Consider the following 13,700-nt stretch of genomic DNA (forward strand, 5'->3'; position numbering starts at 1 on the left):
CCACGATGCGAACTCAGTGGAGATGTTAACGGACACTGAGTGTCAGGGGTCAGCCCGCAGGGCCCCAAGCCTGCTCTTGTCTCCCTGCAGGTGGTGAGCCCCACCATCAGCTCCCCCGTGTGCCAGGAGCAGCTGATTGAGGCGGGCAAGCTTGTGGACCGCTCGGTGGAGAACTGCGTCCGCGCCTGCCAGGCGGCCACCACCGACAGCGAGCTCCTGAAGCAGGTCGGCGCGGCAGCCAGCGTGGTCAGTCAGGCCCTGCACGACCTTCTGCGGCATGTGCGACAGTTTGCCAGCCGAGGCGAACCCATCGGCCGCTACGACCAGGCCACCGACACCATCATGTGTGTCACCGAGAGCATCTTCAGTTCCATGGGCGATGCTGGTGAGGGTTGGCTTGTGTGGCGTCTCTATGGGGCTCCCTGGGGGAGGCCGGGCGTGGAGGTGAAGGCTGCCGGGGGAGGAGCCAAGTGCAAGGCCACTTGCTCCTCAGCCTCATCAGACGCTTCCTCCCAGAGGAAGACTCTGAGTGGCACTTCCTTGGCGATACGTGGAGACCTACCTAAGATAAGGCTGCTCTTTGGTTTGTGACGTAGAATCGCACTGAGTACTTTTTCAGTCTGTAAACTGAGAGGTCAGATCTCCCCACACCCAGCCCATCATTAAAAGGAAACGGAAAACAACCGCCTTGCTATTGAGTCTGCTTGAGCAGGAGAGCAGAACTGGACTGTGCTGGGTGCCCCATAGCTGACCTCAGACGTAGACCTCCAGATCTCTCTTTTGAGTGCCTCAGGATGGACTTGAACCTTCAGCCTTAGGGCTAGTAACCAAGCTCTTTAGCCATTTGCATCACCCAGGGACTCCCATCTATCCCTCAAAATCGCACTGCCATCCCCTCAGTATCGACTCATGGTGAGCCTAGAGGACAGGGTAGAATTGCCCCTGCTGGTTTTCAAGACTGTAACTCTTTATCTTGTCTTTCTCCCGAGGAGCAGTAGGTCGTTTCGAACTGCCACTCCTGCGGTTAGCTGCCCAACTCGCTCGCTCCACCAGCACACGCCTCGAGCTATCACTACCCAATCTAAATTTATCTGTCTACAAAGTCTTTTGTTGGTCAAACAGATTTGCGCATTTACCTCCCACCTTCAAGACTGATAGTTCAAAACCACCCACGAGTCATACAAGAATGGCCTGGGGACCTGCTACGCAAAAAACGGGAGCCAGGAAGCCCAGGGTGGAGTTCTACTCTGTCACGGGTGGAGCCACTGTCAGTCAGGATCAGCCTGACGCAAAGCAGTGTCGCTTTCCTCGCATTAAGAACCCGCTTACAGAAAACGCCTCATCACAAATTCTGAATCATGAGCCTAGAAATCAATTACTTGTAAATTTTGAATTAGATTATACCACTTAAGTACAATGCACTCTGTTTAGGCCATTTGGCCCTGGTCAATGGGAAACACAGACCCTAGTCGTACGCTTAAATGTGGAGGAGGTATTTTTCAGAGTTATTTTTGTACTATTCCAAATCCTCTTCAAACGGTTTAAGAAGCTAGGAACTCTCAAACATTTTTATTGTCGTTGTTCATTGCCTTTTTTTTTCTTTTCCTGAAACAAAACTGTGGTTTTTGAAAGGAGTTTAGATTTACAAAGAGGTTTCTCATAATAACGAATTGCTGAATCGCCTTCCACAGCTTGTCCTCATTTCCAACCTCTTTCCCAACCCCGGAACAAGCCATGGTTAGAGGTGAGCTTGGAAGCCCTACGAAGTAAGCTGCCCGCATGATTCAGCTACCACCAGTTTCCACTGCTGGCCTTCCGTGTCCCAGCATCCAAAGCGAGATGCCACGTTGCTTTCACACATTGTTTCTTTGGTTGGAAAAGGTTTCCCTCCTCTAGTGTTACAGGCCTTGTCGCATTCTTCCCCAGTGTCTTTTCGGAGTGGAAGAAATCCTTCCAGGCGGATAGCTTTGTTTTTATTGTTCACTGTTCATACCTCTCTCTCTTCCAAAAGCGAAGCTGGAACAGAGTTAAGTGAAATTGCAGAGAGACTAAAATCCAAACACTATGCAATGTAAGGTCGGCATCGGTACTGGGGGGACAAGGGGAACACGGAGAAAAACAACGGGGCGAGCTCTCAGCCAAGGGAAGCGCCACAGTTAAGCACAAAACTCGGGTCTCTGGTTCCCATTCACCAAAGCCGAATAGCACAAGCAGAGTGGATTTTACTTATGTGGTGTAATGTTGCTCAAAAGTTAAAAGTAACTGTTTTCTATGCTCATTCATCAGAATTGATGAGGCGTTTTCTGTAAGTGGGTTCTTAGCACGAGGTCAACCCTGTTTTAAAAATTCGTATTTATTGGAAGCTAGTCCGCATCCTTTTGCTCCTGTTTTTATATTCGTAAAGAGTTCCTCTTTGGTTGTCGGTGGTGCTCCTCGGTAGATGCTGACTCACGATGTCGCTGTCTGACCAAGTAGCACTGCCCTAGGGCTTCTTTGCCAGTCTGTCCAGAAGCAGCTCAGCAAGCTGGCGGGTTCAAGTGACAGGCCTTTGGGCTCACAGTTGATCTTGTAACCACTGCGTTACTAAGGCTCCTTTCTCTCTGGTGACTTGTACTCTACTTGAATCCAACTGTGCTATGTGTGGGGTGTGCAATCCTGGTTTGCACAAAGAACATCTTCAGATCTGGGTCAAATCGAGTGCCATGATTCAAATAAGAGGCTGGAGAGGAGGCTCGGTTTTCATCAGCCAGCTTGCCAGAGAAGAGTGGACACAAGTACGTGGTTCGGTTTCAACTGACCTTTGGAAAGCAGGGAAACAGTACCCTCTGTCCCGTCGTCTAGGTGAGATGGTCCGTCAGGCCCGAGTCCTGGCCCAAGCCACCTCAGACCTGGTCAATGCCATGAGGTCCGATGCGGAAGCTGAAATCGACATGGAGAATTCCAAGAAGCTCCTGGCGGCGGCAAAGCTCTTGGCTGACTCTACTGCTCGCATGGTGGAAGCCGCAAAGGTATTGCCTGAGTTTGAAAGAAAAGTGTCGATAAGACGCAGGGTGGTGGGTGACTGCCGGGCATGCGCTTGTATTGTTTAACATCGGTATCACTTTGTGAGTTTGGTCAGGTGGGGAAGAAGATCAGTGAGCTTCTGAATGGAAGTATGTGTTAGGAGCGGTGCTGACTCCCCTCTGGACCATAGAGTGCCCTCCTTCGCACGAGTTCTTCTTCTTCTACCGGGTCTTCACCATTAACTGAAGTGAAACCGATGATTCACTTAAACTCAAGGTTTTCAGCAGTGTGTTGGCCTGTGCCTGTTTCCTTCCTGCAGCCTCAGTGCTCCTGTGCCCTCCGTGGGGCTTCCCAGCCATCAAGGTTTTACATAATGTAGTGTTTCCACTTGCTGTTCTTCAAATTCCAATGGCCGTTTTAAGATAAGAGTGTGAGGGAAGTTGAGTCAGCTCTGTGAGTTCCGATAGCTATGCTGCATAGCATGTGATGTACGTCACAACCAGTGATGTATAGAGTCATGCAGACATGCATAGGATACAGAGAAACTAGTGGTGGTGGTGGTGGTGGTGGTGGTGGTGTGTGTGTGTGCGTGTGTGTGAGAGAGAGAGAGAGTGTGTGTGTGTGTGTGTGTGAGAGAGAGAGAGAGAGAGAGAAAGGAGAGTGTGTGTGTGTGTGTGTGTGTGTGTGTGTGTGTGTGAGAGAGAGAGAGAGAGAGAGTGTGCGCGTGTGCGCGCGTGTTTTCTTTCCGAGGCCCTGTGGTGCAGCTATTAATTTGGGTGGGTTGCTGGGTCATGTAGGGGTGGTTGGCTCAGCTGTTCCAAGGGAGAAAGATGAGGCCGTCCGCAGAAAATTAATTTTAGCTAATTTTCTCCTGCCCTCTGTCTGTGGAAGGCATGGTTGAGTAGAGATACAAATCCAGGGACACTCATGTATGTAGAAGAAAAAGCTTTCTATCCAAGAGCAATTGTATATTTTTAAAGCATCCCAGCCCAGCCCAGATCAAGGCCATAAGCCTGATATTAGCTCATATGTCTGATAGTAGTCCATAAATTCCTCTTCAGACTCATAGCACATACAATGATGCCGAATGCAGGAAGATCCCAGGGCGGTGCGTGGAAAGTCTTGTGGCTCCAGTGGAAGCATCTCAGTGCTGGCTCCTCCAGCTCTCTGAGGGTGGCTCCTCAGCAGGAAGGTGAAGCAGAGAGGGAGTGTGGCCCCCCTCCAGGGAGAAAGAGGACATTTCCAGGATCCTCATGAGAAGGCCACGCCCACACTGAGGCCTCATTGGCCATATCTTGATTGACCAGCTAGACTCCACCCCTTCACTCTCAATGTCCTCAAATTGACACAAGATTATGGAACTATCACACTGTCTTCCCTGCCTTGTGAACAAACATTTCCAGGAAGCCTTTGTAGAAAGAAACTTGATCTATGCACATCAAGCTCTGGGCACAAAGCCACCAAGTATTGTGGGAGAGGCCTTGAATCCAGGTGGTAGAAATAGGTTAGATGTCCTGTTAAGTCTTTGTTGATCCAACAGAGTACAGTTATATCCTCCCCTCAATCACTTTTAACCTTCCCCTACTTGAAACCCCACCAAACCCCACCCCCGTCTAAATAAGATTGTCTTGTGTTTCTAGATGAGGCTTTTTAATTCCCATAAAGAGCTGCAGGTGTCAGAAACCCACAGGGGCAGCTCTGCCCTGTCCTTTAGGGTTGCCATGAGTTGAAATCAACTTGGTGACAGGGAGTTTGTTGTTTTCTGTGTCTATGGGCTACATCTTCCTCTCTCCCTGCCAGGATATAGGCTTCCCCCACAACCCAGTACCTTTGCCTACCAGCTCTGCTTGCTTTCCTACCCAGCCTCCCTGAGGAAAGTTTCCTAGCCTTCTGCATTTTCATCAGCATCTCCTGATTGTCACTGTGATGGCCTTCCCACCCCTCCACCCTGCTTCCTCCACCCCACTCCACCTGTTCATACCCACGTCTTGGCCCTTTCACATCTACTGAGGCCACGGGGACAGGGGATCGTGGACATGTCTTTGCTGTCACAGAAAGTACCTTCTCCCGGAGAGGTCTGTTGTGGGTGGAGCGCAGATGGAGTTTCATTTTGTTTGGACTGCGGATTTCTGACCACACGTTAATTTGTACAGAGAATCAGGGCTAGGATCCCAAGTGTTTAATGATTACCACTGGGTTTCTGCTGCTCAGCGGTGCAGATTTGAAACACCCCTTCTTAGGCATATTTTGTTACATCTTTATCATCAAGATACCGCTTGCGGCCTCTAACTTTCACTTCCAAATCCGCTCCAGTCCTGGGGCCAGGGGCTGGGAGGGTGGGCGGAGCACATGGAAGCCGTGCATCCACTCTCTGGGGAGTGGTGCCCGGTGAACCAGTCCGAAGCTCTACTTTCACAATTGCAGGGGGCTGCGGCCAACCCAGACAACGAGGACCAGCAGCAACGGCTGAGGGAAGCGGCCGAAGGTCTCCGCGTAGCCACCAACGCTGCCGCCCAGAACGCCATCAAGAAGAAGATCGTCAACCGGCTGGAGGTCAGCAAAGCGGCTGATGTGCTAGGACGTCCACCTTAGGTTACTGGAGAAGGAAGGAGAAAAGTCAAGTGTACACGTTGGTAGGAAGGAAGCTAAAATCGAGGTTAGCAGCCTGGTTGCATGAGTTAGGTAACTGAAGGCGTGGATCCAATGCACGTGGAGTTGTTGCAGCTCCTGGGAATGCCAGGAGGCTCCAAGTCTTAAAAGGTTTACTATTCAGGAACAGTGTCCACCATTTTCTGAAACTAACCAGGATGGTTTGGTTGGCTGACAGCTTTACATTAGAAGGACCTTCCGCTGGAAGTATGAGCGGCTTCAAAAAGTGTAGGAACATTCCTTTTAAAAAAAATTCCTTCTTTACACAAACTTTATGTGCTCACTCGTCTATCTGTTTTGTTGGAGGCGATGAGTTTTCCAGGGTGTCCTGAAGGAAATCGGGGCTTTGGGAGCCTAGAGAATGGAGGGTAAGAGTTGGATGAGCAGGTATGGGAAGGGGTAGGAAGAAGTATTGTGTCATTTAAAAAGATTATTCTATGAAAGAAAAGGTTTCAATAGGAATAGACCTATGCTACATAAGAAAATAACAATTCTCTCATAAATGTCATGGGGTGGGCACTGGGAACCTGCCTTTTAAAGGAAGAATCCTCCCGTAGACAAGTAGTCACATATTGGAGGAAAATTGCCCTTTTTTGTTCTTGGAAGCAGAGATGAGAATAAGCTGGAGAAAGTGTTCCCCAGAGGCCATGCGCATGTGTTTCTGAGCCACGCTCCCCTGCACGGGGTCAGAATCGGGCACCAGCGTTGGTGGCCGGCTCCAGAAAGCAGCCTTTGCTTTTTGTGTAAAAAGTTCCCCCCTGACAACATCAGGGCACGGTGTGGCTTATCAGTCCACCATGTCCCTTTGAAAAAGACAAATGAAGGTGGGCCCTCTGGTCTTCAAGTCTGCTCACCTTGATCACTTGTCCCAGGGATGCAAACCAAAGAGCGCTAAGAATCATCCCTGATTGGTCAAAGTCAGCGTCTTCCCGACCCGGAGTTTTCGTTCTCACTTGGGTGAGCTGCCTTCAGTGCAGCAGGCCAGGGCCACACCTTTGATGAAGTGGCTGCACACCTGGGTGTGCTATGCAAACCCTGAGTCCCAGCTCGCCCTCTCCTTTCTAGGTGGCAGCCAAGCAGGCTGCAGCCGCAGCCACGCAGACCATCGCCGCCTCCCAGAACGCAGCCATCTCGAACAAGAACCCTGCGGCCCAGCAGCAGCTGGTCCAGAGCTGTAAGGTGAGCTTCCGGCTGCTGGAGTTAAGCCTGACAGCATCAGGATGCCAGGTGCCCTGGTAATCTGGTTAATACAGCCCGTCCAATGCCCTAATCCAGTTTGCGCGAGCTCCCATGTTGCAGGTGCACACGTCTGCTTTTCGTCGGCTCGGTGCGGTGGGGGTGGGGTGGGAATCGGAGAGAGTGTGTGTGCATGTTTGCCAGCATCGTCTTACTTTGGCCGCATTCTCTTCTTTCTTTGTGAGAGGCCAGATCAGAATGAAGCCTGGAATTTCCAGAGTGCCCCTCTCCCTTTGGGAGCCTCAGCTCCATAGTCGGTCTTGACCCTCTGAGCAGTGCGTGGTCTCTGCTCCCCAGTGACGACACGTGGAGGAGGTGTCCTATCCTGCTGGCCTCGGTGGCTCTGATGTGTTGGTGTTTTCAGTTGCTTTTCTTTGGTCTCTGTTCTTCGGTGACATGTGCAGGATTGGGTTGCTGTACCTTACCATTTACTTTAATCACAGAGCATGGTAGCACTAAGAGTCGACCTATGGAGTCTCCTGGATCCCAGACATATTCTTTTTTGCCTCCATTATAAAGCCAGTCCGATTTCTCCTGGGTAACCTGGATCAATCACACCACTCAGTAGAGTGACACTCTTCCTGATCTGTTGATCCAAAGGCATGAGAAGCCCAAAGTGCCCAGGGGACATTCTCAGCTGCCAGTTCAGTGGAACCCGTGCTGTGTTTCCAGGTGGGAGAGTTCAAGGGGATCACTGGGAGTAATAGTGAGTGGTGCCACTCCAGCTTCCAGCCCTTGGTTCCTGGACCCATGAGTCCTGGCTATTGGAGACACAGCTCCATATATTGGCCGCTGGTTTAGAGCGTGTACAGCCTCCTGGAGAACACTTTCCCAGCCACCCAGCTGGTGCCGCAATTTTCTGTTGTTTCCCTTTCGTCTCTGTTCTTCGGCGCCATGTGCAGAGGCCAGGGTTTGCTGTGTTGAAGCCAGATCCCTTTAAGGGGGGAAATAAGCAGCCTGGGTCACATTCTCTCCGGACCCAGGGACCTGGCTCCAGATCCTAGCAGACACAAGATCTAATTTGCTCACGTGCTTGGTAAAGTGGAAGGCCACTGACAAAGAGGAAGCCCCTCCGTGGGATGGATTTTGGCACAGTGGCTGCACCAGTGGGCTCAAAGGATGATGAGGATGTGGTGCTGGATCAGGCAGAGTGTCTTCTTTCTCAGTCCGGACCAATCTGGTGACACTTAGCAACAACCACAGACAGGGGGGAAGAAGACATGTCACTTGGTCAGGATGAGCTCAGTGTCCGCGATGATGCTCGAGAGCTTGGTTAATGACGTGCAGGGAGGACCACACTGAAGGCTCACCTCTAGGCTGGATGAGGGGAAAAGGCTACTTGCAAGTAGCCATGCCTCCGGGCCTGCCAGTCCCTCCTCCTTTCTCCTGCGCTTTGGGATTTTCCCTTAGGGAAAGGAGAGGCCCTGGCTGGAAGAGAGCAAGCACAAGTGGGTAGATAGAGTATGTGCCTGCAAGGGACGCATCAGGGATGCCATCTCTGGGGTTTCTCTCACTTCTAACCATGGGGCCTCGTCTCCAGTCTGTCTCCCTGTGGATTGTCTATAGCGGCGGTTCGCAACTGTGGGTCCCGACCCTTTGGGAGTCGAACGACCCTTTCACAGGGGCCGTCAAGGAACACATTTCCGATGGTCTTAGGAACTGAGACCCCGCTCCTCTCTGTCTCCAGGAGGGTCCGCCCACATGCAAATCCTACCACAACACGAGGAGCTGTATGAAAGGGTTGTGGCCTTAGGAAGGTTGAGAACCACCGGTCTAGAGCCTCTGCTGTAAATCTGAAACCCTAATGAGCTGAAGTGCTATGCACTGCAATTGGGAGGTTCTTGGAAAGCCTCACCACGGTGAATCATCTTCTGCCAAGGGTTCTGAGAGCTTCAGAAGCACGGGGCAGGGAGAGCCTGTGGTGTGGAAGGACAGTGCATTGAGACTGTGATTCAGTGTTCACAAGTACTGAGCCGGCTAAGCATGCTGCCTAAATGCCAGGCTTAGCGGGAGGATGCATCTCTACCGGTTGCCGTGGAGTTAACTTAGGGCGCCCCCAGGTTGTCACCTTGGGGCCTGCCTGCCTCTGTGGGCGATCCCACCGTGGCAGGGCTGCTCAGCTTGTTTCCTTGCATCCGTAGGCTGTGGCTGATCATATCCCCCAGCTGGTCCAGGGCGTGAGAGGAAGCCAAGCGCAGGCAGAAGACCTCAGTGCCCAACTGGCCCTCATCATCTCCAGCCAGAACTTCCTCCAGGTAACAAGATCCGCTCGCCTTGCTTATTCCCAGCTGGGCAGGGGCCCCCTTTGGGCTTCTGAAGAATTGATGAATTCCCCCAGCCTTAGCAAAGCCGGTGCCGTGGAGCCCACCTTGAAGGCCCCCTCTTCGTATTTCCATTTTCAGGACACGCAGATTTAGCTTGGCAAAGCAAAATGCTAATATGCCGGAAAATTGCCCCGGGGAGACGGCATATAACCCATTTTTCTTGGGAGTGTCCTATGTATTTCTCCTCTAAGGAAGCAAGCATGTCCTAACTTGCCAGTTGTGATGACCAGCTTAGTACGAGTGACCACTTGAGCTTTGCCCGTTTCCAGAACACCTAAAGAAGTGATTGCTCTTTGTGGTAGTTGTACAGTTAATTAGTGAGTATTGTCAGGCTTTGTGAGGTCGAGGGACTCATTTTAAGGTAATATAATGAAATAATATTAAGCTGTAGCAAATCCTCCTGTACATGCTTGTTGTGTTCAGTTTTGTTTCTAACTCAGCGCTCCTTGCTTACCTGCATCTCATAACCCTCGATTAGGAGAGCCTCCTCGTCAGCCCTGTCCAGTTCAGCCTGTAGTTGTAGAACCCAGTGCCACATCAATTTGGTTAATTGTTTAATAAGTCTCACAACTGCGATTTTTATGTGAGTTATACATACTCGTATTCTTTTCAATTGAAATTCGTTCTGCAGAGAATTCTCTTAATGTAATGTTTATGAGCATTTATTAGTTTGAATAAAAAGGTTCACATTTTGTCTTCATAAATCTGTAATGTGCTAAAATCTTTGTGTATGCCCAAGTCTCTGTTCCCTTGATGAATTAATTAGGCTAAGCTCCCAGTGATGGCGTGGTAAGACACACATTTTTGCTCTTTTGAGCACTGAGAGCTGCGGATTTACACAGCTTTCTCCTCTGGGCGCCGCGAAGCTAAACCAGCGGTGCTGCCCTGGGTACTGGCAGGGCTGGGAGGACCATGATCAGGGCCCACGGGGCTCTGCTTTCCATCCAGCCCTGGATTTTGTTTTTCCTTTTGTTTTTGCTAATATATAAACTTCAGGAGGAAAAATAAGCAGGAATGGCATTGCCAAATCAAAGAGGTACATTTTCAGCTTTCTTCATCTGCCACTGTAAAATTGTCTTTCTGGAAGAAGATTGAGTGCATCGAAACATACGCCAGTACACAGAAAGCACTTTTGACTCTGTCTTTTCAAAGATGGACAATTAAGCAGCGTGTGTGTGTATGTGTGTGTGTGTGTATTAAACACAGATGTATAAAGATTGAATATAGATATATAGTTAATAGATATGGTGGAGCTTCAAAAAGTTCATAGAAAAATTGAATTAAAAGATATTAATTTTCCCATAAGCTTTAAGAAGCTCTTTCTTATGGTGCCAATTTGCATATAAAATAATTATTGCTTAATTTTGCATTTCCTTGGCTTTTCACAATGTTGGACATTTTTCATATGTTTGGTTTTGTTAGTTTCCTGTGCTTTTTTTACACATTCATATACTGGTTTTTCTTATTAATTCTTTGGATATTAAAATTAAAAGTCACATATCTACTATGTGTCCCTTAAATTGTTATGACTTTACTAAAGAGCAATTTTATCACATATATTAATAGTCTTAAAATTATGTATACTCTTTGAGCTATAGATTTCACTTCTAAGCATTTATTCAAAGAAAATTATGTTACTGTACAAAGACTTAGCTCTCAAATTGCTTACTACACCTTTGATTATTGTATTTCGGGGGAAATGGCAGTGTGCCCAGCAGTGAGGGGCAGGGAATGTGGGCAAGTCCATCAGGGAATACGATGTTGCTCTCTCGGAGCCCCAGTGGCACTTTGGATTAGGCAATGGGCTGCTCTCCCCAGAGCCTGTGGGTCAAAGCTCCAGCCCCTGGGAGCAGACAGGAGGCTCTCTGCTCCCAAGAGCTACGCATTTTCAGAAATCTCAGCATTGCTATGAATCAGAATCGACTTGATGGATATGGGTTTATATAGCTATGAAAAAGAGAAGGTAGAAAACAAGAAGCTTGTTAAGTACAATACATAGTATGGCCTTGTTTTGGGGGGATGGGGGGTAGATACACACACACATACACAGGCATCTCTACACCGTGAAATCGTTTCGGACTGTGGGATGGGAGGTGATTTTATTGGATTCATTTGTCTGTATTGTCTAAACCGTCTAATCCGAGACACGCCTGTGGCAAAGACGCACACCCGTTCCGAGATGCAAAGGAACTGTACTCAGTAATGCCCTAAGTAATAAGTTCCTGTCTTTGAAGTCTGCTGTGAGTTAGAATTCCAAGAAACCATCGTCTCTACTTTAACTCGCTTAAACCACCACCACGCCTGCCCCAGCCCCCACCAATATATCTTTTCCAAGCACAACAAAATGCCAGAAGGTACCGATTTGGGATGGTGGTTGTTTGAGGGAACATGGATGTTTTTACTATGGTTTATTTCTTTCTTTTGGGGGGCAAGATAGGCGGGAACCTCCACCAGTTTGTGGGAAGGGCCTGGCATTTCTCCCCACACTGACAGACTGGAGACCTTGCTGCGTGAGTCTGTCCCTCTGAGGCTCGCTCTCCAGGAGCCCGCTCACTCTCCAGGAGCCCGCTAACTCTCCGCTCCTCTCTCTGCAGCCCGGCAGCAAGATGGTGTCCTCCGCCAAAGCCGCGGTGCCCACTGTGAGTGACCAGGCTGCGGCCATGCAGCTGAGCCAGTGTGCCAAGAACCTCGCCACCAGTTTGGCAGAGCTACGAACTGCCTCCCAGAAGGCAAGTGGAACCCTGTCGGGGGTTAGCTTCTCAGGGAGGGGATTGTAACTTCTCTCTGCTGGTGTGGACTAGGTGCCCCTGGGGCATGACCACTGGAGATGCCTTCGTGAACTGGCTTTTTACCAGTAGGAATGAACATTTAGGAGCCCCGGTGGTGCGGTGGTTACGGATTGGGCTGTGATCCGAACGGCCAGCAGTTCGAAACCACCAGCATCTCCGTGGGAGCAAGACTGGGCTTTCTACTCCAGTAAGCAGAGTCCGTCTCAGAAACCCACAAGGGGTCGCTCTGAGTCAGCACTGGCTCGATGGCAGTGAGTTCGGCTTGGGCTGTTTTGAATGAGCATTGACCACTATTAGCCATTATCTCTTCTACGGTTTCAACCCTCATTCTGCCTCCCGTACTGAGAAGTGACCCACTTTCCGTCTCAGAAAGGGGGCTTTTGGTCATCAGAGTTTTAGGCCCAGTAAACTGGACCAGAACACACGACTACTAAAAAACCCCATATTATCCTGTGAACGTAATAACAAATTGATCAGGTCTAACCAATTGAGTGTCATTTCTATTAGGTTTTTATGTTCCCCTGAGAGGTTTTCACATCTTATATGGCCTTCTCACCCTAACAGGGTCCTCAGTAGAACAGAATAGAGGCTTTGGGTCTGTGGCCCTGGTTAATTACGAAAGAGATCTTGTTACAGTGCTAACATGACTTTCCAGTGGATCTGTTAGCTTTCCCTCAATGTAACAAGCCCCCGAGAAACCAGAGACCTTACACGTGAGCAAGGGAACAAGGTCCAAGGTGGTCTGAATTCTTAATAGGAGCCCTTGTACCCGACAGCCAACGAGTAATAGGAGAGCTCTAGCAACTGACCAGCAAAAGGGTCTTCAGACCGAGCGCTCAGCTGGACGCTTTTCGATCAGAAGCACCGGGAGTTGTTGATTACAAGGCCAAGTTCGATCTTCTGCACCAGAAGCACCTGGCGCTGTTGATTCGAAGGCCAAGTCCCGAGTCTTGCTTCCAGGCAACCAAATCGTAATCTCTGCGGGTGGATCCTGAGCATCCGTCTCACTGCAGCCGGTTTCTCCAGTGGACTGCGTGAAGCCGCTGCTCTCGGACAGTGAAGCCCAGCTGGGGCTTCAAGCAAGGCTGCCCACTGGCTGCAGGGAGACACTATGGGACCTTCAAAATACTTATCCATGGACGAGGGAATTCAAACAGTTCATGGGAAAATTCCATTCTTTTCAATTCCATTTTCCCATGAACGTGGTGCAGCCCCTTGGTGTATGTGCCCACAGGGGTGAGGATAACCAGACCAGGCACCCACAATTCTGACTATGTCATTGACTGCTTTCCTGACACAGCGCGCACCTCTTTCACGCAGGCAGGCAGGCAGGCATGCCGGTGCCTGGAGATCTCGTGGTATTTGCTGCTGCTGTTGCTGCACACTCTCCACCAAAGGAACGAGCTGGAGGCTTGGCAGTCTTTGGCATACACTCATCGGTGGGCGTGTTTGCATCTGCCACGGAACTACATGAATTGGGCGGGTGGCTGGTGTGGGTCGCAAGCTAAACCTTTGGAGCCCAGGACTCTGCATGGTCGCAGAAATGAAGTCGTTGCCTTTGAAACAAATGGCTAAGAATCAAATAGTTTATCACCCGTGCCATGGTTAATAAAATTCTAAAAAGCAGGGGGGAGGGGGGAAGGACTACCTTTGATTCAGACAGTCCACAGAGCCCCGGGCTCATTCCTGCATTCACCAC

At 49.8% G+C, this 13,700-nt stretch overlaps 1 protein-coding gene across 6 annotated transcripts in view; it reads left to right on the top strand.

The window, feature by feature from the left end:
- Positions 1-13,700, top strand: part of TLN2 (talin 2) — a 461,380-nt gene that overhangs the window by 329,941 nt on the left and 117,739 nt on the right. For all 6 annotated transcript variants that reach the window (XM_075532415.1, XM_075532420.1, XM_075532418.1 and 3 more), the window contains 6 exons: positions 91-385; positions 2,842-3,008; positions 5,428-5,556; positions 6,718-6,831; positions 9,030-9,143; positions 11,807-11,941. In XM_075532415.1, coding sequence (XP_075388530.1) covers positions 91-385; positions 2,842-3,008; positions 5,428-5,556; positions 6,718-6,831; positions 9,030-9,143; positions 11,807-11,941 — 954 coding nt within the window. The remainder of the gene's footprint in view (positions 1-90; positions 386-2,841; positions 3,009-5,427; positions 5,557-6,717; positions 6,832-9,029; positions 9,144-11,806; positions 11,942-13,700) is intronic.

The sequence above is a fragment of the Tenrec ecaudatus genome, chromosome 14 (assembly GCF_050624435.1).
Source record: "Tenrec ecaudatus isolate mTenEca1 chromosome 14, mTenEca1.hap1, whole genome shotgun sequence".
NCBI lineage: Eukaryota > Metazoa > Chordata > Mammalia > Afrosoricida > Tenrecidae > Tenrec > Tenrec ecaudatus.